This window comes from Solea senegalensis, linkage group LG2 (assembly GCF_019176455.1).
Source record: "Solea senegalensis isolate Sse05_10M linkage group LG2, IFAPA_SoseM_1, whole genome shotgun sequence".
Classification (NCBI taxonomy): domain Eukaryota; kingdom Metazoa; phylum Chordata; class Actinopteri; order Pleuronectiformes; family Soleidae; genus Solea; species Solea senegalensis.
The window spans coordinates 687,131-713,781 of record NC_058022.1 but is presented as its reverse complement, the minus strand read 5'-3'; the positions used below and the strand labels follow the sequence as shown (position 1 = coordinate 713,781).

Here is a 26,651-nt window from a genome sequence, read left to right as displayed (position 1 = left end):
ATTTTAAAGATGCAGTTTTATTTATTTATTTAGTTTGTTTTTTATTTTTTGTGTGACAATATAGCCCAAATAGCAAATCTAGGGCTTGCAAAAATGGCATTTTGAGAATTTGTGTCAGCCAACCATCCAAACACTTTGCCAAGGTCTGACAGGTGTGGGAATGTGGGTAAAGCGATGACAATCTGGCAATTTGATTTAAAATTTTTTTTTTATAAAAATAGTTATAATTATTTATTTATTAAATATGTTTGAAAAAAAAATCCACTAAGCAATGTAAATCACTGAATGTAAATATCACAAAGTTAATTGAGTGATCTAAGTCAATGAACACCAAAAGCATAATGAAAATTTAGTAATTTGAAGTAATAATAAGTAATTTCACTAACTCCAGCTTAAATTGACACAAGCTATACACAACAAACACCAGTATATGTGTGTGTGTGTGTGTCTGTTTGTCTGTGTGTTTGTGTGTGGAACCAAAATTAACGCAAGGCCCCAGATCTCAGGCCAAAACATGCAGCAGCAAGGCTGTAGGCGTGCATGCAAGATGGCGCCTGTGAGGGAGATCTCATTCATTCAGAGAGAGAGCACAGCGTGTTCTCTAAATGAAACAACTGGCTGAACAGCTGTCCTAGCATCTGGAGTCACACCAACCTGTACCTGTGTACCTTTCCTTTCCTTCTTGACTGACACCAAGGTCTCACTATGTAACTCAATACAGAAAGTACCTTTAGTTGATTGTTTAATTGGGGACTACACAAATTGAATTTAGCCTTGTATAAACAATGTGTAATCTAATATGTTCTTGTTCTTGTGGTTGTCTCCATCATATATATGTATGTATATATATACATACATATATATGTTGAATTGTCATTATAGTAGCACTTTTTTTATTTCTAGAAACGGTCTGAGGATTTGGAGCAGGAGCTGTCAAGGCAGAGAGAGAAAATGCCACAGCTTCAGAGGAAACTTCATCTCATCTTGAAAGAAGAGCATCGGTTAGTTCAAAAGTGTGAGACTTTCCTGTACATCAGCAAACACAACTCTGCTGCAGACCAGCAGTAGGAACATGATGATAAAATTTGAAACAGCTTTTGTTCACCCTGTAATGCAGGATATGTGTTTGTATACATAGCAAATGTACACAAATTATTGATGGGAATGGCAGTTCTTTTGACTGTACTGAATCCCTAGAATCCGTTAATTAAAATGATTTGTTCAAGAAAATTGTTCACCAAATCGTTCAGTGCTTAGCAGGAACCCAGTGACCTGCCAAATCCGTCATTCCGTTTATACAGAGGTTAATTAGATACTCTAAATTGACCGTAGGTGAGACGTGAGAGTGGTTGTTTGTGTCTGTGTGTTGGCCTTGTGATGGACTGGCGATCTGTCCAGGGTGTGATCCCGCCTTTCGCCCTATGTCAGCTGGGTTTGGCTGCAGAGCCCTCCCTGAATAAAAATAGCTTACTAGAGATAGTAATATTTTGGAATCATAGCTTTCTTTCTTGAGTTCCTCTTAGCACATAAATAGGCACAGATGCACTCCCTTCATCTGTCACATGTTTTATTGCTTTTATTATCTATTCATTTTGACTCTTTTTAAAAGGTGTCTTAGGAGCTTAAGAAGTTGTTGCTGGTGCTCGAGTAGTAAAATGTCCACATAGTAAAGAACCTGTATCAGTAGGTGTAGTGGAATAGCCAGTGGTGTGGTTTTGTAAGAAAAGTAGTGTCTGCCTGTGATGTATGGAGTTATTTTCTTTCCTATCCTACCCTTTCAGATTTTGTGATGCTTTCCCCCAAAGTTACATTATCATTGGTCATTGGTCATTTCATTCTTGCAGACTTGAAGCACACACACAGAAGCAGTCTGAGTAGGAAGAGGAGTGCTGCAGCTGGAGTGTACAAATTCTGTGCGAGCAGCAACATATTTGAGTTCAAGCAAATTTGAACATGAGCAGAGGGTTTGAGGGAACGCGTCACAAAATCTGAACATGGAATTAATAAATTCTGCTCTCAAGCTGAAATACCACGCTCTTGAAATATTGATAGAAAATAGACTTCATATGCATGCCCCCTGCTGGCCCCTGCACAAAGAGGAACCAACATTACTGGGATGTTTTCTAGAGGTAATATGATTAAAAGGTGATTAAAAGAATAGAAAAGGAAATATTACAATTAAATTGCTTTGCTTCCAAGTTAACAGCTGGATTTGTTTGAATGTCTTTTGTGAGATACATTTTCTGTGTCTGTTTCTTCTCCTCACTCTTCATAAGAGACTCCACTAGTACAGCACCAACAGTATCACCCAACTTTGCAGATTGGTTAAAGAAGACAAGAACACCACTGGTATTAGAGAGTCCACTTGGAAAGCCAGAGAATCCAGTTTATGTGCCCACTATTGCCAAGTAAACATATTATTTTCCTCATTATTGATATGATTTTTCTGTATGGACACTTAGTCTTTGTTTATGTGTGTATAAAGTTAATGAGGATTCAGTACTTGTTGTCTGTATTCCAGCTGTTGACTGAGATCAGCGCTGTTGTGACCAATCTCAGCGCCCCATTACAACTTCACAGACAGAAACCCGCCTCTGTTGATTTGGAGCTGGCTGAGTTTCATAATCTGCTCCCAACACTTGAATTCTGGGCCCAGCAGCTCCACCTCATGAAGGTAAATATATGTGACCAGCCACGAGAAAACCAGCAACAAGTCAAACAAAGAAGTTCGTTTTTTACAGAAAATGCAAGTTGAAATTTCAAAGAAGCCACTAAATGTTTTAAATCACAGTATTGGGGGAATTAGGGTTGTTTGATCGCTGTGAATTGATTCCTAGTTAGGGTGTGGTGATAACACATTCCATTGCTTTTGTTGTTTTTTCGGCTAATCAGCTGTGCCACAGAGGAAACACATGGCTACTTAATATGCAGCCGCTGAAGATAGACAAGGAAAAACACATTGCAGAAGAACCAAATTGTGGCTGTTACTGTACAAATCTTTGGCTGTACTTATTGTATGTACAAAGACAGTGGCTTCTGGTCATGCTGACGTCGATCTCACTTTTGCAATGCTACGGAAGAAGAGGCGGCTACGTGTTCTGTAAACTTTCTCCAGAGCTTATACACAACAAACGGATGGATTCTTTAGCGACTGAAAGAGGATATGAGAATAATTGGACACTTTTAGGCGACATGACGCCCTGGGTGAAAAGAAAGCACCCAAAACCTCTTATTAACCTCCTATCTTCTTATGGGGTGAGTTTTCACTAACGCTTGAAACTACGTTATGTTAGTGTTCATTCAAAGTCACATACATATGGAAATAGATTTGTGTCAATATTTTCAAACAACACTTTGAAAATACACTTGCACTTCGTGCTCCCTCACTTGTTCTCTTGTTCTTTGCGCCGTGGTTTTTTGTTTTCGGGCAGGCCTACCTGCTGATTGGCTACTGAGTTTTGGAGTGACAGCTCAATAGACTGGAAGTCATCACAGGTTTGGAGTTGTTGTCCTTCTGGAACTCGTTCCCCAAGTTTTCCCCATCAACATCTGAACATTAATTCAATTCAATTTTATTTGTATAGCGCCAAATCATAACATACATTATCTCAAGGCACTGTACATAGACAACATCGAAGGAGAGCAGGAACCCCAACAGTTCACACAATGAGCAAACATTAGATACTTACATATACTTAGATAGCTTCCTAAGGCCCGCCCAAAAACAAAAAACCATGGCACGAAGAACAAGTGAGGGAGCACAAAGAACAAATCTACGAAAATTCTGTTTGATCAGCGTCCTGATCTGTTCGATCAGATTATATGAATTCATATTCGTATTATAAGCTGTAACGAGAGCTTGAAAAACAAACCAACCTGATATGCTTGAATAATGTGTGAATGAAACAGCTTTGTATATGAAGTATTGACTTTGATTTAGCAACTATCTGTGGGTTAGCATATCATCAGCCAGGAGCTCATTCAGCAACAGACTGATCTACTCTACACCACAGAGAGACTTAAATGTATTTGATTTGATTTGATATTAGAAATATGTATCTATCCTTCTAACTCTTAAGTATATTACCTTTCTTGTTTTTCAATTTTATGAAATGTATATTCATATTTCATTTTATTTTTCTCTGGGAACGTCCTGGGACCTCTTCATAGAACCCTCAGGGTCCCTAGACCTGCGATTGATAACCATCAAACTACTACAATAGTTTCTGTCCTGTGGGCTAAAAGATATCATATGACACTGACAGCTGGACCTGGGGGTTGGGGCTACATAATGTAATGATAATCTCACTTGGCTCCCAAAAGGTGTAAATCTTTGAGGCTAAAATTTTCCTAAACCAGTTTGAGTGCCTACTTTTAAATGGCATCAACATGTTTTTCAAATATTTTCAGATTTACATGTTAGACATTGTTGGAAAGCTTATAAATCCCACTTTCACTCAAAATGACCCTTGGAAGGCTTGTTCCTGGTGTTTCCATGGCTGAGCACATATATAATAAATAAAAATGTACCAATGACAAGCTGATGTGAAATACTTCTCAGGTTTTCAGGTGTAAATCAGTGTATATGGGTATATATCTAGTAATGTTACTTGTTGATCCAGGTGCAAATCTTCACAGTTTAGAACTGAAATTATACAGGAGATAAAAAGCATTGTATCGACTGCCTACTACTGCAATCAAAATTTGCAATTGCATTGGCTTTCTTAGTTTTTTGTTACCCAGACTCTTTATAAAAGCCAGATTCACCTTTTCTGTCCATTGTGGCTGAAGTGAGGTGTGAGTGAGTGAGCAGCTTGTTTCACAGATTGGACTACCAGTTCAATGTGATATGTGTATTCATGTGTTTAGGAGCTGCACCAAGGTTTAACTAAACTGATCACCAGACTGCTACCCCAGCTGCTCCCCGATGGTGGCCATGATTCTGCAGAAGCTGTGACGGTGGAGAACATGATATTGCTGGTGGATACCCTGCTGAAAAGCACCTCTCTTAAAGATAAGGTAAAAAAAATGCACTAGACTTTAGTTCGGTTTTCTGAGTGTCATGTAAATCTTAGTACGAGTGAAATTGAACTATTCTTAGTTGGACTAACATACAGAATTAGATTCAAAGTCCAATTACTCTTGCATGTATATGCTTAAACAGATTGGTGTCTGACGTTTGGTTCTGTGCATGGACCATTCTTTGACCCAGTAGAAGAAGGAGATTATTAATAAACTGCAGTACTATTCCGGAAAAGAACAAACAACATAATGGCATCGGCTAGAGCGAAAGCTGTGGAAAAGACCCACTCACGATTAACATGTACAGCCGGTATGAAACATACAGAACCACAGCACGATTCATCTCACGTCCATATCACTGTTTGTCTACGCTGTAAAAGGTCAACAGGAAACTGATTCAATAGCACTAGCTTATAGAGAGATACAGCTGCAACCTAAACTAAGCTGTGCATATAAACATTTAAATGGAATGGTGTGATATTCAATTAAATTCAATTTTGTTTGTATAGTGCCAAATCATAACATACATTATCTAAAGGCACTGCACATAGACAACATCGAATGTGTTATTTTTTTTCCAGGTTTAACTCCACTGTAACCTTGTAGTGAGTGTATAAGCATAATTCACGATTACCTGTATGTGTAGGTTAATACACTATAATGAGGGTTGTGTTCAAAGGTGTTGTAAAGATGGTTGCCTAGTGACCTTCCCTTTAAATTGCCAGGGACGTGGGTCACGTGGTCATGGTTAACGCCATATTTATTTTGGGCACTCAGCTGTTTTCATTGATAAAAAATAAATGACTGACGCAGCTGCGTAGTCGATAATGGAAATTGTCCACTGTCATTCACTACAATTTCTACACTGGTGATCCTGACGTACGTCTACTGGACGTATCCAGAGACTCAGCTATGTTTGTGAATGCTGTCACCCTCACACAGTGGTGAGCCTCCTTAAGAATCCCCTAGAAATATGACGTAGAAATATGATACAAACAAGGCACACCTGTTAAAAACGTGAGAACTTTCTGATGCAGAGAGTGTGCCGGCTTTTCTCCCTCCAAGGACTGGGTGACAGCAAACCCTCATGGACCGTATGCTAGATCTCCTGGGTGAGCACAAGCCTGATTTGACAAGACGGATCAGAGAGGACTCAGACGCAGAGGCCTTTTAATTGTCTTTATTGGCACTCATAACAAAACACAAGGTAGTGGGAAAACAAAGCGTGGCTATGAAAATCTATAACAAATGGAGAGCGCAACGCTCTTCAAAAGAAACGTTGCGGAACTATAAACGCGGAACAAAAAAATCACTCTGAAGAGGAAACAAACTCAGACTGTGGTTATCATGTAAAACTTAAACAGAAAACTCTCCAAACGGAGGAAAACAAAGCTCTAAACACTTCAAAACGAAGACTAACTCTAAAGCACAATCCTACTGATTGGCGATCTTTAACTAACAAAGAACAAGGTCAAAAATAAAGCACAATCTAAATGATTGGATCTAATCAATCTGACTAATAAAAGGTAAGTCACAATCCTAGTGATTGGAGTTCCTAAAAGGCTGTAAAAATGAACAAACAGAAAATCTCTCCCAAGGAGGAAAACAAAAGGGGCTATAAATCTTAAAGGGGACATATTATGCAAAATCAACTTTTTAACCATTTCAATACTTATATTTGGGACTCTGGAGGCCCTACCAGTCGCCAAAGTGTGGAAAAAGAATACTCAGTCATGTTTTCATGTTTCCCCTTAGTGTAAGTATAGGCGATAAAACGCTAGAGCTCCACCTTAGCTCCACCTTGTCCCTGCGAGAATGCAGGCGAGGGAGGAAGAGCGGTATTATGTCAACGCGGAGGGACAAGTGTGCTGTTGGTGGCTGCACAGTGGAGTACAGTGTCTTACAGAGGATTTTATATATGAAGCTAATGTGCCGGATAAAGTCAGCAAACGTGTGTTCGTGTGTTCGCACCACTTCACATCAGACTGCGGCCAGCGTCGCCGTATTTAGTGAGGGGACGTATTTCACCGACGTACAAACACACAAATTGTTAAGAAAAGATCACACAGAGCTCATAACTGACCATTCTGACACGTCCTAATTAAAAATATTTGTTCAGTACGTCCTCCATGACCGGAGCACAGACTCAGTCTGATACAATCACATAAAGCAGCTGTTTATGCAGCTCGCCGCTGACGATCAGCGGTGGCGATCAGCGGTGCTGCACTCTCTGTGTCACCGCTGATCGCCAGCGGCGAGCGGTGAGCTGCCTAAACTGCCCGGAGCACCGGAGCTGGTCAGCGGTGGCGATCAGCGGTGCTGCACTCTCTGTGAAAATCAGTTAGGGGCATAGGGACAGCACCGCTGATTGCCAGCTCGCCGGAGCACCGGAGCTGGTCAGCGGTGGCGATCTCCGGAGCACAATCACAGGTCTGATACAGTAATATACAGCGGCAGTTTATGCAGCTCGCCGCTTGCGATCAGCGGTGGCGATCAGAGGTGCTGTCCCTAAGTGTTTTTAACTGATTTACAGGTCGGCACTGTTCGGCTCGATCCTTATGTAGGACGTCTCTTCCTGTCACGGCACTCTCGCTGTTTTCTGCGCACGCTGCCATGTTGATATTGTCAGAGAACTAGTGGAGGGAGGGGGAGACGAATAAAGCTGTAAAGCGCTGTGAAGAGGACAAATCAGAAACCCCCTGGAAGAAGTGGATGTGTGTTTGCCTGTGTCTCATTTGCATATAAAAGGGACCATGCACGAAAACCGAGCGTTCTGAAAGGGGCGGGTTTAGCAGGGTTATTGAACTACTATTATGCTTCATCCTTATGGTATTTTGACCAAAAACACCGAAAACACACTGGCACTGAAACAAGGAAGCAGAGAGTTTTTATGGTTCACATGGCTTAATTGTCAGCAGGTGTGTGTAATCAGGGCCGGCAGAGGAGGGGGCGGGGCAAACTGGGTAGAAGTCTCTGTGTTTAAACTGCCATCAACCCTCACGCACACAATCCCTTTTGTTTCATTTATAGAACACTGTGACACACTCTGTGTCTACCCGCTATTCAATCACTCTCACTCACTCACTCACTGTCTCTCTTTCATTCATGAATGAGAGTCGAACATGTGCGTCTACAGACATGCTGTTGTGTGTTTGGCCCAAGATCTGCGACTTCATGTTAATGTGTTTTTGGCGCCATCTTAGGTGGAGGCGTGCCACTGCTACTGCACATGCCTCCGCCACTTTGGTTCCAGAAGAGGCTTAGGTGACCAAGCTAAGGTGGCTTAGCTTGGTCACCACCGTGCCACTCCCCTATTTTATATTTACCTGCTGTTACACAAACACACACACGTTGATAGCTTGTGTGGTTTCTTTGTCTTTTTTACATGAATACTGTGACAAAAGGGGGTCGAGAGAGTCGGTGCTCTTAATTTTTCCAAATATGTAATAAAAAAGTTATAAAAAATATATTTTTTATTATTTTATTTTATTTATATTTTCATCAATCAAATTATTGCCACTGTTGTTGATTCCCATAACTTTTCATCTACGAGACATTCCTAAAATGGCAGAGATCACGCCATTTGGACTATTTGAGTTTCTGTGTATGCCGTTCAGCCTTAAGAAGGCTGCTCAAACATTTCAACGCCTTATGGATTCTGTGCTACAGAATTAGTGTTGGAGTGGTGGCGGGCCGCTTTTTCTTTTTTAACGAAGCGAGGTGGAGAGTGGGCTCAGTCTTGTCTCTTTAGAAACTAACGGTATAATATTTTGCGCTGTGGACACTTCATATCCAGGTCAATCACACACCTGTTTGAAACAATTTTATTTATTAAAGCCTACATATTATTTGGATAGGATTATCCAAGAATTGTTGGGATGGCTGGAGGTGTTAACACACCCTTCACCCACGGCCCATAGCTATCACTACTGACGCCTCTGATTACGCTGTAATCTAAAAAAAGTAGATGACATTCGCTCTTCTTTCTCAACCCCACCTCCTGATCTCACCACTCTATCAACCACAAATTCAGCTTGTCTGACCGACATCTCTCAGTGGATGTCTGACCATCACCTGAAACTCAATCTCGACAAGACTGAGTTTCTTTTTCTCCCAGGAAAGGGTTCTCCCACCACAGACCTAACCATCACCCAGGGGTGGAGTGGCTCAGTGGTTAAGACCCTACCTTGTGTACCAAAGACATCATGGTCGCAAGTTCGATTCCACCCCTGGCTAGTTGTACTTGATTCCATTGTAAGTCGCTTTGGATAAAAGCGTCTGCTAAATGACATGTAATGTAATGTAATCACCCTCGACAACTCTGTGGTAACTCCTTCTCATACCGCAAGGAACCTGGGTGTGACACTTGATGACCATCTCTCCCTCACTGCCAACATTGCTGCAACAGCTAGATCTTGCAGATACATGTTGCACAACATCCGAAGGATACGGCCTCTTCTAACCCAGAAGGCGGCACAGGTTCTGGTCCAGGCTCTTGTCATCTCACGCTTGGATTACTGCAACTCCCTACTGGCTGGTCTCCCTGCGTGTGCCATACGACCTCTGCAACTCATCCAGAATGCAGCAGCTCGACTGGTCTTCAACTTACCAAAATTCTCTCACACTACACCGCTCCTCCGCTCCCTTCACTGGCTTCCTGTAGCTGCTTGCATCCGCTACAAACGGATCCGGTCCAGCCTACATCCAGGACATGATCAAAACCTACACCCCAGCCCGCCCGCTCCGCTCTGCATCTGCAAACCGGCTCGCTGCACCCCCACTGAGAGGATCGCAGAGGCACTCGCAGAACTCGAGACTGTTCACTGTCCTCGCTCCCAAATGGTGGAATGAGCTCCCCATCGACATCGGGACAGCTGAAAGCCTCCACATCTTCCGCCGCCGACTAAAAACACATCTCTTCCGACTCTACCTCGACTAAGACGACGATGACAAAAAAAACCCCAAAAAAAACAAAAAAAAAAACTTATACATCGCACTTATGACTAGCACTTCACAGTTTGGCTTACTTGAAGCTCTTACTTACTTCTAGCTCTTATTTGTACCCAAATGTTTAAATGCACTTATTGTAAGTCGCTTTGGATAAAAGCGTCTGCTAAATGACATGTAATGTAATGGTTTATTTTGGCTTGGATTACTGCAACTCCATACAACTTCTCAAGACTGCCTGTGCAGGGTTGCAACTGGAGGATGTGGCTTTTGATAACGAAACAGGAGTTTGATACTCCTGTGGGACATTTCCCTGGGTATCCCTCGGGCAATTGTCCCCGCTGCCTGGAGGCAGAAGGTTTTTGATGCTGTCCACGGCCTCTCCCATCCTGGTACAAAGGCCTCACAGAGGCTGATGGCTGACAAGTTTGTGTGGCATGGCCTGAAAAAGGACATCAGGGATTGGGCTAATACCTGCAGTGTTTCCTTTAGGAATTTTTTCAGCAGCGGGGGCAGGCACTCCAGGGAGCCATGGCGGCATAAACAAATGACACTTGACTGCAGAAGCATGGTTTGACACTCATAGCTGTGTTGCATAGATGGTTGCCTAGTGACCATGGCCCCTTTAATTGCCACTTGGGTGATGTGGGTCACGTGCTGATGGTTAACGCCATATATATTTTGGGTACTCAGCTGTTTTCATTGATAAAAAAGTAAATGACTGACGCATCTGCGTAGTCGATGATGGAATTTGTCGCTGTCATTTACTCCAATTTTCACAACCTGCTCATTTATTTTCTGTGACATTGTTTCTTCTTTCAGGTGCTGAAAAGTCCCACTCAAATCACTCTGTTATCCGTGGTTTCTCACTTCCAAAAGTTGTTTGGCATGACCTCCCTCAGTGGGGTCTACCCACGTATGAATGAGGTCTATACTAGCCTGGGGAAAATGACGAACACCATGAGGACCCTCCAAGACATTTTGGATCTCGGTAAACTCTGCAATGGTTAAAAATACATTTAAAGCTGCATCATTTGAATACAAGTTTATTTTTGAGTTTGATCTGCATCTATAGTCAACTATTTTTCTATCTTCTACAGCTTGAAAGTCATTGTTGAGTTATTTTTTTAATGTAGTTGTATGAGTCGGCATCTTAAGTGCTGCTGACCACACTGTGTGTGCCCCCTGAGCTGAGAACATTCCTGAGACACTGAGGCTTGCTTTCTCACTCTGAAAAAGTGGCTGCCAACAGGAACACAATAGAAATAGATTTAGCCAGAAATAATTAGAAAATAGTTTGTCTTGTCCATGTTTTTCTCTCAATATGAGACACATCACATTTACTCCAGTATTACATAAAATATTTACAAAAATAATACTAACTTCTTCACAAAACAAATAAACTGGAACAACACTAAACATCACTAAATACTACTATTATTTTGATATGTGTATTTTATTTTGTAAATATACCAGATTTTTGGGATGTTTTGACTGATTATAGCTTAAATTAACACTCGGACTTCAAGAGTCAGGAGAACTTTGATTCAGGACTTTGAACTGTAGAGGGCAGCATTTAGCCTCTGGGTGTACAGCCTGTTGGATTTAATAGGAGAAGAAGAATGGAAACCTGTGTGTTGTGTGGGCTAGTCAGTGCAGGACATCCGCCTCCTCCTGAGTGAGCAGCCGACAGAATCATCTCCTCCCTTGACTGTGCACTTCACAGGACCAAGACCCAGAAATGAGACATGGCTATACACAAGAAAAAAGAAAAATGACCCTGGAGTCCTAACACCTCCCCTATTTTTCACCTAAAGAAACTGCCACAGCACAAAATGGACACTGGTCATCGACCACAACGTTACTTAAATGCAACAATCGACTAGATCCACTGACCTGCGTGACGTCATCCCACTCAAAAGTCACAATTACACACAAGTGGCCAACACACAAAGTGGACTGCATCAACCATAACAAAAATGGTCACTGTTGTTAACTAATGACCACACCAATTTTTCCAACTTACGCCTAACCTACTGTGAGGTTTATGACTGGGGAGGCACTGACTGCTCTGGAGTCGGATGTATTAACATATGATCCCAAAATAGAAGCTTACATTTAAAGAATATTTATTATTATAAGAATTCCTCTAAGGTTTTTTTCTTTGGCTGACATATTGATTAAATATATTAGACATACTGTGGAACGTCAGCATGTGTAGTACATGTATAATAAAACATGTATATTGGCATAGATGAGATGTGACGGTAGATGAGACGTGACAGTGGAGCGACTTGACCCTTTGAGTTATAGATGCATTAACATAACTTTCTTGTGGGGGCTAACAAGTCAGTGTGTGTGGCACAGAGCTAAGGCACAGCTCATTGCTGCCTCACTTCACCGTTCTCCCGTTTATTTGAACAGGAAATGGTTAAATATGGCAATTTTGACCATAGAAATGTTGAAATCCTACAGAAATTAATTTATAGAATAGTCAAATTGATTTTTGTTTATCAAATTGATTTTCTTTTATCATTGTTAGTATTTTACTTGTCATGATGACAGGGGATGCCGCACATCACTGCTGAAGATCCTGATTTTCTGTATGGACTTTCACATTTTTTAGTTTTGTTTGTGTCCCTGCTGAAAGCCATGTTTTAGTGAGAGTAATCCTGCATGTCTCAGGAGAGTCCTCAGCACAGTAGATGCAGAGCAGTCAGCGTTGACAATGTCTCAGCTCCTCATAAAATCACACATCAAAAATGTCAGAAGAACCCCTTTAAGTTCTGTCTGTCTCTGACACAGCTGACTTGATGTTTGTGCTTTGCTTTCAGACAGCAGAGTGTCTCCTGCTGAGGTGGTGAACCAGGTTGCCAGACTCGTCCACCTCAATGAACTTAATGCCAGTTTCTGTAATCTGGTGGAAGATGATGATATTCAGAGGTTTACATAAACCAAACTCGTGTTTATTGTTTGAAATATACCAGAGACCAATGACGACTGACTTCAAACAATGTTTTTTATCTACCCTTTCCTTTTTCAGGATCTTTGTCAAAGTGAAGCAGCATGAGGAGTTTTTCCCTGCGTTCCATGCTGTCATCAGTGAAATGTTACAGGTTCTAGGTGAGAAAAACTTCACACACATACATATGTATGCACATCATACAGATCATTGCTTCTAGGTTTGACAGGGGGCTAAAAAAGGAAGAATTATGTGCCACTATGAACCAAAATAGAATTGTTTATACCTGAATGCGAATCACTCAAATTGTGCAGCTCTCCTAACATTGCTTGCGAGTGCCCAGAGAGGGTCACACAAAAATTTAATTTAAATTCAGAGAAGTAAAACCGAACCATGAGAACAAATTAGGGGGCTGAATTTTTCACCCAAAAGTAATTCAGTTTCAAATGATTTGTCATGCACTTTAAACCACATCATTCAAATTCAAATGATTAAAAGCAGTCATTCAAAATGATCAATTCAGGTTCAAATTGAGTGACTCACATTCAGATATAAACAATTCAATATTATGTCAAAGTGGCACATAATTATCAGGGAGTTTTCTAGATAAAAGAGTATATGGGCAATATTGATGATGAGGGAGAGGAGTGACCTAGCAGGGAGATGGTGCGAAAGGGGGTTAAACAAAGGAAAAATAGTAAACATTTCATGGCCTATAAAGGGGAATTTAATGAGTGTCTGCACATCATGTAACTTGCAACATTTACGTGTAGTACAACAAGGATAAAAAACATCATGAACAGACTAAATTAGCATAATCAGTCTTGTATAAAGTACTTGAAAGCGATACTTGAGCAAAAGTATACCAGAAAATGACTGGTAGAAGTTAAAGTCACCTTTTAGAATATTACTTGAGTAAAAGTCTTAAAGTACCTGACATTGACACACTTTGGAGTTGTCCATTTGAGGTAACAATAGGGCTGCCACGATTAGTCGACTAGTAATCAAACTATCAAATTTGTCGGCGACAAATTAAATAAATGACATAATCGTTTATTATTTGAAGCTTTGTTTTTCTCTCAAAACTGCCACTGCACCTTCCACTGTCTTGTCTGCCTTTCTTTCCTTGACACACTTGCGCAGTAGTGGTAATCGGGATTAGCCGTGATGTCACCCGAAAAGTTGTCTTTCATAATATTTCGTTCGATGTCTCACTATAGGATGCACGCCCCTTCTGCAGCCCTCAGAAGCAACAATCTCATTACACCAATCCTGATTGGCTGGTGAACGTGTTTGTCCCACCTACCATAAAAACCGTATGTGGACGGCACCACGTCATTCAAACACCTCTTCTCACTCGGAGCATATCTCGCATCCAGGGCTAATTAGTTTAACTGTCCACAGACAGATCTTATTTAGTTTCTGTCGCCCGGCGCTAATAGCTTTGGACTTTTTCTTGCTTCGTCTGTCCCGCCACGCTTCGCCGGTATAGTACACTCCCAGACTCACTCCCAGAGTCAGCTTGCATTTTGTAGGAGGAAATCCTCTCACTGTTGAACGAATGAGCGATTTGTGTCATCTCTCCCACATGGTGTCAGAGCGGCTTTTGCTCCAGGTATTTTCTCGTCCCCAAACAAGGAGGAAGCGGGTTTCGCCCTATCCTGGATCTACATGCTCTGAGCAGGTATCTCAGGAAATACAAGTTCAGGATGCTGACACACGCATCCCTGCTGCGTCTCGTGCGTCAGACCGTCTGGTTCGCTCCTGTCGATCTGAAAGACGCGTATTTCCTCATGTCGCTTTTGTGGGGCGGGCTGTTCATCTCCTGGGCTAATCCTCATAAGGGGAGACCTGTCACGAAACAGCGCCTGTCCCACTGGGTGGTGGAGGCGATTGCTTTGGCATATTCGAGTCAGGGTTTGCAGCCACCTGTGGGCCTGCGAGCACACTCAACTCGGGGCTTGGCTGGATCCTGGGCCTTATTCAGGGGGGTTTCTGTTCAGGACATATGTGCTGCAGCGAGTTGGTCCTCGCCTTTCACTTTTGTTCGTCTATAAGGTCGGATATCTGTTGCAAGATGCAATATTAAGGCTAAGTGTGACACTTTCTCTCCAGAAATTGAAAATAAAATAAAGTGATACCTCAGTTATTACATTATTGGCTCAGTTATTACATTATCGAAGGATTTTTTTTAATGCAAGGCCAATAACGTAATAAGTTGTTACGTTATTGGCAAAAAGTTATTATGTTATTGGCTCAACAACTTTATTACATTATTGTCAATTTATTATGTTATTGGTTTTATTACATTTAAATGATTACGTTATTGGCTGTTATTACATTATTGGCCGTTATTACGTTATCGGTTGCTACAAGGGTCCATCTAGAAATGTTGGATTTGATCTCTTTATAAATGAGGCCATAGGTGTTTTCTAAAGGTTTTGACATATCTTTAGTAAGTTTTATTCCTAAATATTTTATTTTGGGTGAGTCCCACTTAAAATTGTATTTCCATTAGTATCTGGGTGGGGAGTATAGTAAATGTGATGGTTTGGGTTTATTGAGTATATATTTTAAACAGGGACATCAATTTAGGGATGCTTGAGTCTGGGCTTGTAATAAAAAGCAGAAAATAGTCTGCAAACATACAAATCTTATGTTCTTCTCCTCTAATCATAATCCTCTTTATCTCAGAATCCTCTCTTATTGCTTGATCTAAGGTTCAACAAATAGCACATATAGGGTAGGACTCAGGGGGACAGCCCTGCAGTGTCCCTCTTTCCAGATGAATAGTTTGCGACAGGTGTCCATTAACCCTGATCCCGGCTGTTGGAGACAAGTTCTATTCAATTCAATTCATTTGTATAGCGCCAAATCATAACATACATTATCTCAAGGCACTGTACAGAACCCCAACTGTTCACACAATGAGCAAGCGCTAGGCATCAGTGGAGAGAAAAAACTCCCTCTTAACTGGAAATCTCTGACAGAACCAGGCTCAGAGATGTGCAGTCATCTGCCTCGACCGGTTGGGGTGAAAGGAAAAAAGGGGGGGAGAGAAAGGACAAGGACAAGAGTCACATGAGGTAGAGACAGAAGAGAGAGACCAGGAGCAGATACATGCCCAAATATTTGTAACTACTGTGTCTGTTCGCCTCTAGGTGCCTAATTATTCTCATGTCCTGCCACTCTCGTTCAGTCACTAAAGAATCCATCCATTTGTTGTTCATAAGCTCTAAAGAAAGTTTGCAAAACATGTTGCGGCTTCTTCTTCCGTAGCATAGCAGAATTGAGATAGGTGTCAGCATGACCAGAAGCCACTGTCTTTGTTAAGAAGTACAGCCAAAGATTTGCACTGTAACAGCCACAATTTAGTTCTTCCGCAATGTGTTTTTCCTTATCTATCTTCATTCAATGTTGAAAACACAAGCAGCGTCTCAAGCAGCAGTAACAGTGAGGAGCCTCCAGAGCAAGGCTGCATATTAAGTAACCATGTGTTTCCTCTGTGACACACAGCTGATTGGCCAAAAAAACAACAAAAGCACTGGAATATGGTATCACCACACCCTAACTTGGAATTGGTTTACAGCAATCAAACAACCCAAAGTTAATGGTTTTAAGACCCCCAATACTGTGATTTGAAGCTTGCAGTGGATTCTTCAAAATTTCAACGTGTATATTCTGTAAAAAAAAGAGAGATCGTTCAGGTTTCCCTGAGCCAGCTCTAACTATAAGTTATCAAAAAGGAACGTTTGTAGCAACTCATAATGTAATTATGGCTCATAGTGTAATAAAATCATGAGCGTAAAACTTAATAATGCCTTTTCGCACAATGTAGTAATGTAATTGCCATTCCTGCAGGGTGAAAGGACCTGCTTTCACCTCTCTGATTGTCTGTCTGTATGTAAGCAGAATCAGACAATTTCTGCAAAACGTGCTGGAGCATTTAGTCCAGAATGGCAACACCTGCACATTGACTACTAGAATTCACCTACAGGTGGAGGCCTGTGTTTGACTATGATTTGTACATAGGTGGCACTACAGTAATAGGGTGGAGTAGGGAGAGGGAGGGGGACTGTAGTTCATGTAGTTTAAGAGCATTTTCTATTGCTACAATAAATGCAGGAAACAATAACTTCTACATTAAAAATATATTTAAGATAATTCTTTTCAAAGTCAACACTCTTTCCTTCTATACAGCCTGATGAAGACCTTAGAGTTAAAATGTTGCTGTTTTTATTGGTGGTCTTTAATGCCAATTTAATAAACGCTTATAAACATTTTCCTACTACTTACATTACATACATGATACAAGAAGCAATACATGTTCATTCAACATTCATTTTATTTTGGAACTTGTGAAACTATACTTAAAGAACAGACATGGGGGGGGTCATACAAAACATGAACCAGCTCACTGAGCTCAGAAATTCTTCACCCTGTTAGTACACCCAAGTAAAGAAAGCACAAAAGTCATGATTTAACTAAACAATATGCATAGATAATACATAATCATAAATAAATAAATAATATTTATAAATTATAGTTAGCCAACAAAAATCTACAATCTACAACAATATCAGGGTCAGTTTGATGGACTGTGTTAAGGTCAACATGTGGGACATCACATGGTGACCCTAACACCATGTCATCATGAGGATCACTGTAATGATGGTTAGAGTCAGAGTCAGGGTATGAATGTTGGTCAGTCAGGTTTTGAATGGTGGTCAGAGTCAGGGTTTGAATGGTGGTCAGAGTCAGGGTTTGAATGGTGGTCAGAGTCAGGGTTTGAATGGTGGTCAGAGTCAGGGTTTGGTGGTTGGTCAGAGTCAGTGTTTGGTGGTTGGTCAGAGTCAGTGTTTGGTGGTTGGTCAGAGTCAGGGTTTCAATTCAATTCAATTTTATTTGTATAGCGCCAAATCATAACATACATTATCTCAAGGCACTGTACATAGACAACATCAAGGAGAGCAGAGAACCCCAACAGTTCACACAATGAGAAAACACTAGGCATCAGTGGAGAGAAAAAACTCCCTCTTAACAGGAAGAAATCTCTGACAGAACCAGGCTCAGAGATGTGCAGTCATCTGCCTCGACCGGTTGGGGAAAGGCAGATGACAAGAGGGAGTTGAATGGTGGTCAGAGTCAGGGTTTGGAGGTTGGTCAGAGTCAGGGTTTGAATGGTGGTCAGAGTCAGGGTTTGGAGGTTGGTCCGAGTCAGGGTTTGAATGGAGATCAGAGTAAGGGTTATAAAGATGTACCCTCTGCTTCTCTGCATCCTGTATTCTTAACAGTGGTCTGACACATAATGGTCCCCACAACCTTCAGCGAAATGCCCTAGAATCAGCAATGGCAGACTTTCATTATAGTGACCATGTGGGGATACTATTGCTGTTGCAATGACACCCAGTGTTGATACAACCATAAACTGTACATTGAATATGATGGATGCTCTTTGTAGAGTCAGATGATCACCATATGTACCACTATGCTCAGACTGTCCTCCAATGAAACATACATATAGGTCGTATGCAGGAATTACGACCTATGTTTACGTTTTCAAAACCAGCCCCCCTAGCGGAAGTAACCACTTCCGCCTTAGAAGCGGTATCTAGTAGCTTCACTGATGTCTGCACCGGCAGTCGGCTGAATGGCGAGAGCACTGCGCCGACAATGGTACGATTCCTAACTGTACCACCTTTTTAATATTTTTTAAATTTTTACTACCTAACCCTGTCTCTTTTGCCCTAATCCTACCCTCAGAACATCTGTGCATATTCGAGTTGGAAAATACTAGTAAAAACATACCTTTACGTCGCATTCAGGGGTTTGAAAAAAACGACCCACAGGCACGTTTTCAGAAAACAACCTATATGTACGTTTACAGGGGTTGAAAAAACGACCTATATGTACGTTTCAGTTGGAGGACAGATTGCTATGCTGCATGTTTTGCACATAGTCATCCCATTGTCCTTCCACAAAATTAGAAAGATGTATTTCATTCATAGCATGTGGGTGAAGCATTAGGTCTTATACAATTTCTTGCCTTGAAAAAGGCGGGTCCAAACTAGTCCTGAAACCTAGTTAATCAAAGGACACCTTTCCTCATTTCATGGGTGATGGGCTGTAACAACTGTATATGCCGATGTTTTTTGGCCTTGTGCTTGGAACGCTGCTTCTCCTGCCCCCTTGTGACACTTGTCACATCACACACTGAAAACCATTTGATATGTTGATGGCCTGGGCTGCCTGACATTCGGAACTTGACTTTGTATTTTGACAGATCTGCATTTCTTTGAACAACTATACCTGGTACCACCAGTAGCGTACCGTTGGGTTTCAGTCAGGGCCTTCAGTAAAAAAAAAACAAACAAAACACACTGTTATGCACGTTATTCACGAGACAGTTGATCCGCAACAACCATAGTGCACACGCACACCACTGCGCATCTATATGCTACTGCATCATTACCACCACATCTTCCGTTAAGTCACTCAGCAACCGCAATTTCACAAGCCACTATATGACACAAAAACAAGCTTCCACATAAGCATAGGCGTCAGCTACGCGGGGAACACGTCCCCGGCACTATTTATGATAATCAGTTTTGTCCTCACCACTTCTAAAAAATGTTATAAATTTATCATTAACACTCGAACTACCGGAAATGATGTACCTCTTCGGTGTAGGTCTTCCTCTTGAAATAATTTCCTTCTTTTCTCCAAACGATCGCCGTGAAAAGTGCACACGAAGGAGATCAGAAACATGATCGATCGATGGTGTTAATGCAGTGATCATAGTTTACTTTAAAACCCGCCAAAGGTTCAAACGTCGTTGATGACAACAGCGGGGGCTAGCGCCAGATACATCGCTGGGCCTGGACGTTCTGTCACTATGATATCACATTTTGATTGGCTGACATCACACGTCAGTCAAAGTTATAACCAAATAGGAAATGGCAGCTTCAACGAAAGGCCAGCAATACTACTAGAGCAGGTCCACAGAGCTATGATGCGTTTAATGACATCCAGGAAAATCCAGCTCAGCTTCACAAAAACCATATTCTTTCTGGAAATATAATCATAACATACTGAAAAAGTAATTGAATTCAGACACGTTCAGACACACATTAATTTTATTATTACAAAATAAATAAATAAATAAATAATAAAAAAAATTTTAAAAATACTTTTTTTGTCAGGGTACCACAGCATATCGTTAACAAAATCTTGGACCTTTGCTGACCCTCACCAACACTTTGTCCTGTAAATTGTAAACTGATGATGGTGGATTTTCCCTCAATTTAGTTATATGTATCATGCAATGTTCTGTAGCCTTTAGTGCCCTCCTTCATATCTTGCTGCGGTTTTCCTCAAACTTCTGTTCTAAGTCTTCAGGAACTGAGTCGGGGCTAGCATCAGCTGTATTGCTGGTTAAGTGATGAGTCCTGATGTTATTCTTCCGTCCATAAAACACTTCAAAAGGAGACATCCAGCTGAGAATCTCTTTTTTGTCCTGATTCTTTGCATATGTGCTACCCAGTTAATACCTCCTCGTTTGAAATTTACAAAGTCATACATGATTTTTCGACGTACTGTAGCACCCGATGTGTTCTTTCAACTTTACCTTGGCTCTGGGGGTGATATGGAGAGCTCTGACTCTCAATGACTATGACCTGATACAATTCCATCAGCTTCTGGACTGCACCTTTGAATTCTTTGCCCTGATCGTGCTGCAAAATCTTGGGTGGGCCATGTTCAGTGTAGATTTCAACGAGATGTTTAGCAACCTCTTTGCTCTCTTTGCTCTTCAGGGGGCGTAGCCATATGTATCTGGTATATTCATCAAGGATGGTTAGGATGTACCTATATCTAACGTTTATATGCTTGATGGCCCATTTCTCCATGTCGAGGAGGATGACGCTCTTGAACTGTTTTAGCTCTGATGGGCTTGGGAATGACCTTGTTTCGAAAAGTAGCTCTGTGAAGATGATAGCGCCTGGACCTGTCCAATAACTTTTGCACATTTCTTGTACTGATGCCAGAATACTGATCCTTTAAATACACATTAAGTGTTCTGGCACCACATCCCTTGGTCTCTTCAAGCCCTGTCTTAACAATATCTTTAAGGGTGGTCTTTTTTGCAACAAATTTCCCATTGTACATTAATGTTTTGCTGTCATCCAATAGCCCAAACAAGTGCTTATTCCTCCAGAGATGAACAAGGGCAGAGCAGTGGACCCTTGTTCTTTATTTTACGGAAACATGAAATTCTCCTCTCAGAACTTAAACAATGACATCATATGTCTCCTCATCCATCACTCTATTTCCATAGCTTTGAATGTCACCAACCAAAAGGCCCAGTGTGTACAGCACCAAGATTGTTATGCCCACTCTCATTGTTCTTATTGCTGTAAATGAAACAACATTAATTGATTAAATTTTGAGGCAGGTGATGTTGTGCCCCCCTACAAATAATTTGATAACAAACCTAGATGAGAACCTAGATGAGCCTCTACATGTTGCTGGTTGATGGCAGATTGAAAAAGGTAGAGCAAAGTAAAATTGCTTGATGATAAGGTGCTACACTATAAAATAGTAAGAAAAAAAAAAAAGGGCTTGTATATGAGATTTCACTTGCACCAAGTGATCCGTATTGCTATGTACATAAAACAAATAATACAACCACATCTCATGGCAGTTTGTGAAATGAAATGATGAAATTTATTCTATTAATTTGTGTACACAAACATGAAAATTATTATTTTTGGGTCAGACAGGCATCAACTTTTTGTTTTCTGTCGCAGAGGCACAATTTTGCGGGTAGGTATTGAAATGCTGCGCTACGCATTAAAACCACTGATTAATATTAAAAGTACTGACATAGTTTAGAGGAAAGAGCAGGGAGACAACTGACCCCAACACAGCTGGAAGTCACGCTGTAAAACACCAATGCAAATGCAACAAAACCAGCTGACAGAATGGTAAAATAATGCAAAACAAAACTATTCTAAAACTAATTTCACACATAGGAATCAAGTCCCAGGTGTTGATTTATAAAACTGTGCATCGGATACTAAATTCTTACAACATACAATGTTATCCTATCTTAAAATAGCTGCACGCTAAAACAGCTAATACACAGAATATTTAAACAAAAATGGTGGATGGCTTGATTTAACAAGGATATTAATTGAACTTTAGAAGTCACAAAAAGTGCTGCTTACCTGCACTAGTCAGACAGCAGAGGTGAGCACGACAGTCTCAAAAGCCCAAAACAAGTCTCATGGATGACACCTCAACTTTATACATCAATAAAATGTGAGAATACAGTTATAAATAATAGGCTACTCAGCTTCACTTTATTTGTACCTTTATTTCAGAGGTAAATGATGATAATGCAACACTTTTGTCACATTATGAGCTGTTATTACATTATGAGTTGCTATATAGTTGGGCTCATAATTTAATAAATTACATTAAATTAAATTACATTGTTACATTATTACATTGTGCGAAAAGAAGTTATTACGTTATGCGCTCATGATTTTATTACATTATGAGCCGATTATTATTCCTTATACATTATAAACTTTTATTACATGTAATTTATCACACTATGAGCCATTATTACATTATTACATGAGTTGCTACAAGGTTTTAAATCTAACTTTAAATACAGAGAGTGTCTGCCTCCCGAACTGTCAGGGAGCTGGTTCCACAGGAGTAACTGAAGGCTCTGCCTCCAATTCTGCTCTTACAGACTTTGGGAACCACACGTAATCCTGTATTTTGACAACAAAGTGATCTGTTAGGGTGATAAGGTAAAAGTAGTTCTCTAGGTATGAGCATGGTATGGGTCATGATCATTAATTATTTTGTAAGTGAGGAGGGTTTTAACTGATACTGTACCAGGAGCCAGTGTAGAGAAGCTAACACTGGAGTTATATGGTCTATTTTCTAAGATAAAAAAAATTAAAAATACAAGAATAGTTTGAACCAGAAAAAACATTTATTTTGCAAAGACGAACATTGAATGATGAACACTGAAATATTAACATTAAATATGAAACATGGGGCAGTTAGGTGTGTTGTTGGAGATGGGGATAGGGCAAAAGATAGAGATGGCTAGTAAGTGAGTGAGTGAATAAGAGAGAGCAGCATGTGTCTGTGTGAGAGTTCAGCTCAGGTGGAGCAGAGACTCCAAACGGACAGTAAGTGAGGAGGATTTTAACTGAAACTGTACCAGGAGCCAGTGTAGAGAAACTAACACTGGAGTTATATGGTCTCTCTAGTTCCTGTCAGAACTTGTGCTGCAGCATTTTCAATTAACTGTAGCGTTTTAACAGACTTATTGGGGTGAATTAACAACTAGTTTTTCAGTGTCCTTTAAGGACAGAATGTTTCTAGTTTTCATAATGTTCCAGAGTTGGAAGAAGGCTGTTCTGGAAATTAGTTTTATCTGTGAATCAAATGACAAAAATAACTCCAAGGTTTCTCACAGTGGAACTGGAAGTCATGGTAATGTCATCTAAAGTGACAATGTGATCAGAAAGTTTTTCCCTGAGGTGTTTAGGGCCGAGTATAATGACCTCAGTTTTTTCTGAGTTTAAAAGTAGAAAGTTACAGGTCATCCAGGACTTAATGTCTCTGAGACATTCCTGGAGTTGAACAACCTGATTTATTTCATCCGGCCTCATTGATAAATATAGCTGTGTGTCATCTGCATAACAATGAAAGTGTATGTTGTGCTTTTTAATAATGTTCCCTAAAGAAAGCATATATAATGTAAAAACTATAGGCCAAAGCACTGAGCCTTGTGGAACTCCTTATGTTTGCAATGAGGCCTTATAATGAATGTGAACAAACTGGAATCTATCAGATAAGTATGATTTAAACCAGCAGAGGGCAGCACCTGTGATCCCATGAGTCTGTTCCTCTGCGATAAAATATCATGATCAATGGTGTCAAATGCCACAGTAAGATCTAACAGGACAAGTAAAGAAACTAGACCATTATCTAAGGCCAATAGAAGGTCGTTACTAATTTTAACTAGTGCTGTTTCTGTGCTATGATGTAATCTAAAACCTTTGCAACTGTCTTTTCTAGGATTTTATAAATGAAGGGGAGATTGGATATAGGTCGGTAATTAGCTAAAACAACAGTTTTTTTGGGAAGGGGTTTAATAACTGCAATGTTAAAAGCTTGGGGCACATATCCAGTTAAAAAGGATTGATTTATTTGATTTAATATGGAGCTGTTAATTAAAGGAAAACATCTTTTAACAGTTTAGTGGGGATGGAATCTAACTGACAGGCTGATGGTTTAGATGATGATACTAATGATGTTTACTCAGGGAGATCTATACGGGAGAAACTGTGTAACTGGTGCTTCTAAAGCTCTTGTGCTAAAAAAATGAAAAATGATTGTGCCTACCAATATTAGGGACAGGGCAATGTGTAGTGACATAATACGTTACTGCTAAAATTAAGGATAAATAAAACATTTGAAGTTATTAATGCAGGCAGCAGTAGATCAACAACTATTGTGTGCTATGATTTTGAGACTTTGGTGTGGGCAGTGACCTTGTCAGTGTTTCTGGGTTTTAGGTCCTTTATTCTGATTTATTTCAGTGACAAAAACTGACCACACGGGGCAGCAGTCGACCAGCAGCTGCTGTATCTCCATGAGCCAAAAACGCTTGTCCTCTCTTTTATTAGTAGTATTAGTGTGGAAAAAAAATACTCAGTCATGTTTTCGTGGTCCCCCTTAGTGTAAGTATAGGCGATAAAACATGCAATGTTGAATTCCCTGCGCTTATGACGGCAGCATGCACATTTCACCGCGAATGTTACCGCCCCACCAGAAAGTTTACTTCGAGAGCTCCACGTTAACTCCACCTCGTCCCTGCGAGAGTGCAGGCGAGGGAGGAAGAGCAGTTTTATGTCAACGCGGAGGGACAAGTGTGCTGTTCGTGGCTGCACAGTGGAGCACAGTGTTTTACACAAACTTCCAGCCTCAGAGGATTTTATATATGAAGCTAATGTGCCGGATAAAGTCAGCAAACGTGTGTTCGTGTGTTCGCACCACTTCACATCAGACTGCAGCCAGCGGTCGCCGTATTTAGTCAGCGACCGTATTTCACCGACGTACAAACACACACATTGTTAAGAAAAGGTCACATAGAGCTTATAATTGACCATTCTAACACGTCCTAATTAAAAACATTTGTTCAGTACGTCCTCCATGACCGGAGCACAGACTCAGTCTGATACAGTAACATACAGCTGCAGTTAATGCAGCTCGCCGCTCGACACTGGCGATCAGCCGTGGCGATCAGTGGTGCTGTCCCTAAGTGTTTACAGTTCAGCAGTGTTCGGCTTGATCCTTATGTCGGACGTCTCTTCCTGTGACGGCACTCTCGCTGTTTTCCATGTTGATATTGTCAGAGAACTAGTGGAGGGAGGGGTAGAGGAATGGAGCAGAGGGAACAGGAGCTGAGCGAGTGAACGCTGTAAAAAGGACAAATCAGAAACCCCCTGGAAGAAGTGGGTGTGTCTTTGCCTGTGTCTCATTTGCATGTAAAGGGACCATGCACAAAACCGAGCATTCTGAAAGGGCGGTTTTGGCAAAGCATGTCACTCACATGTTCATTAGGACACCAGGGAACTATTTTAACTTGGGGAAACAGGGTATAATATGTCTCCTTTAAGGTTAATGTTAGACATCATCTGGTAGGGTTTGGTGTAGACATGATGGTTTGTTTAGGCTGTCCAAATGAATGAATTAATGAATGAATGAACAGTAACTGTGTGTTTGTGTCTGTATTTATCTCAGGGGTCAGTCATCTGGATGACATCCTCCCAGCTCTGAAGTCTTTGAAACAAACAGCACAATGACCTACTGCTTCAGCTGACCTCAGTGCTGTGTTTGATGATTGTTGTGTGTCATGTTTGTTTTCAATAAAGTTTTTTTAGAAACTGAACTCAGTATTTAACTTTTAAAATCAACAAGGTTGGCTTGTCTATCAACTAAAATAAAACTAGCCAGAACAACATAATTATTGAATGTCCAAGTAAAGGTTTTATCTACGTGCAAATCAGTATTACAAAACTTGAAACAAATTTACAGAATGTTTCTAATTTTCATAATGTTCCGCAGGTGGAAGAAGGCTGTTCTGGAAATTAGTTTTACGTGTGAATCAAATGACATTTCCTGGTCTAAAGTAACTCCAAGGTTCCTCACAATGGAACTGGAAGCCAGGGTGATGTCATCTAAAGTGACAATGTGATCAGAAAGTTTTTCTCTGAGGTGTTTAGGGCCGAGTATAATGACCTTTAAAAGTAGAAAGTTACAGGTCATCCGGGACTTGTCTCTGAGACATTCCTGGAGTTGAACAACCTGATTTATTTAATCCAGCCTGAATATAGCTGTGTGTCATCTGCATAACAATGAAGGTGTATGTTGTGCTTCCTAATAATGTTCCCTAGAGGAAGCATATATAAGGTAAAAGTATGGGCCCAAGCACTGAACCTTGTGGAACTCCACAATTAACTTTTGTTCGTAATGAGGCTTTATCATTAACATTAACAAACTGGAATCTATCAAATAAGTATGATTTAAACCAGCAGAAGGCAGCACCTGTGATCCCAAGAGTCTGCTCCAGTCTATGCAGTAGAATATTATGATCAATGGTGTCAAATGCAGCACTAAGATCTAA

General features: G+C 40.7%; 1 protein-coding gene across 1 annotated transcript; it reads left to right on the top strand.

The window, feature by feature from the left end:
* The first annotated feature begins 547 nt into the window (after positions 1-547).
* On the top strand, positions 548-25,868 carry LOC122763123 (centrosomal protein of 70 kDa-like). Its single transcript, XM_044018204.1, has 8 exons — positions 548-556; positions 2,289-2,408; positions 2,522-2,674; positions 4,870-5,019; positions 10,792-10,960; positions 12,804-12,912; positions 13,013-13,092; positions 25,769-25,868. The coding sequence occupies exons 1-8, from the start codon at positions 548-550 to the stop codon at positions 25,828-25,830; spliced, it is 852 nt and encodes a 283-aa protein (XP_043874139.1). The 3' UTR covers positions 25,831-25,868.
* The last annotated feature ends 783 nt before the right edge of the window (positions 25,869-26,651 follow it).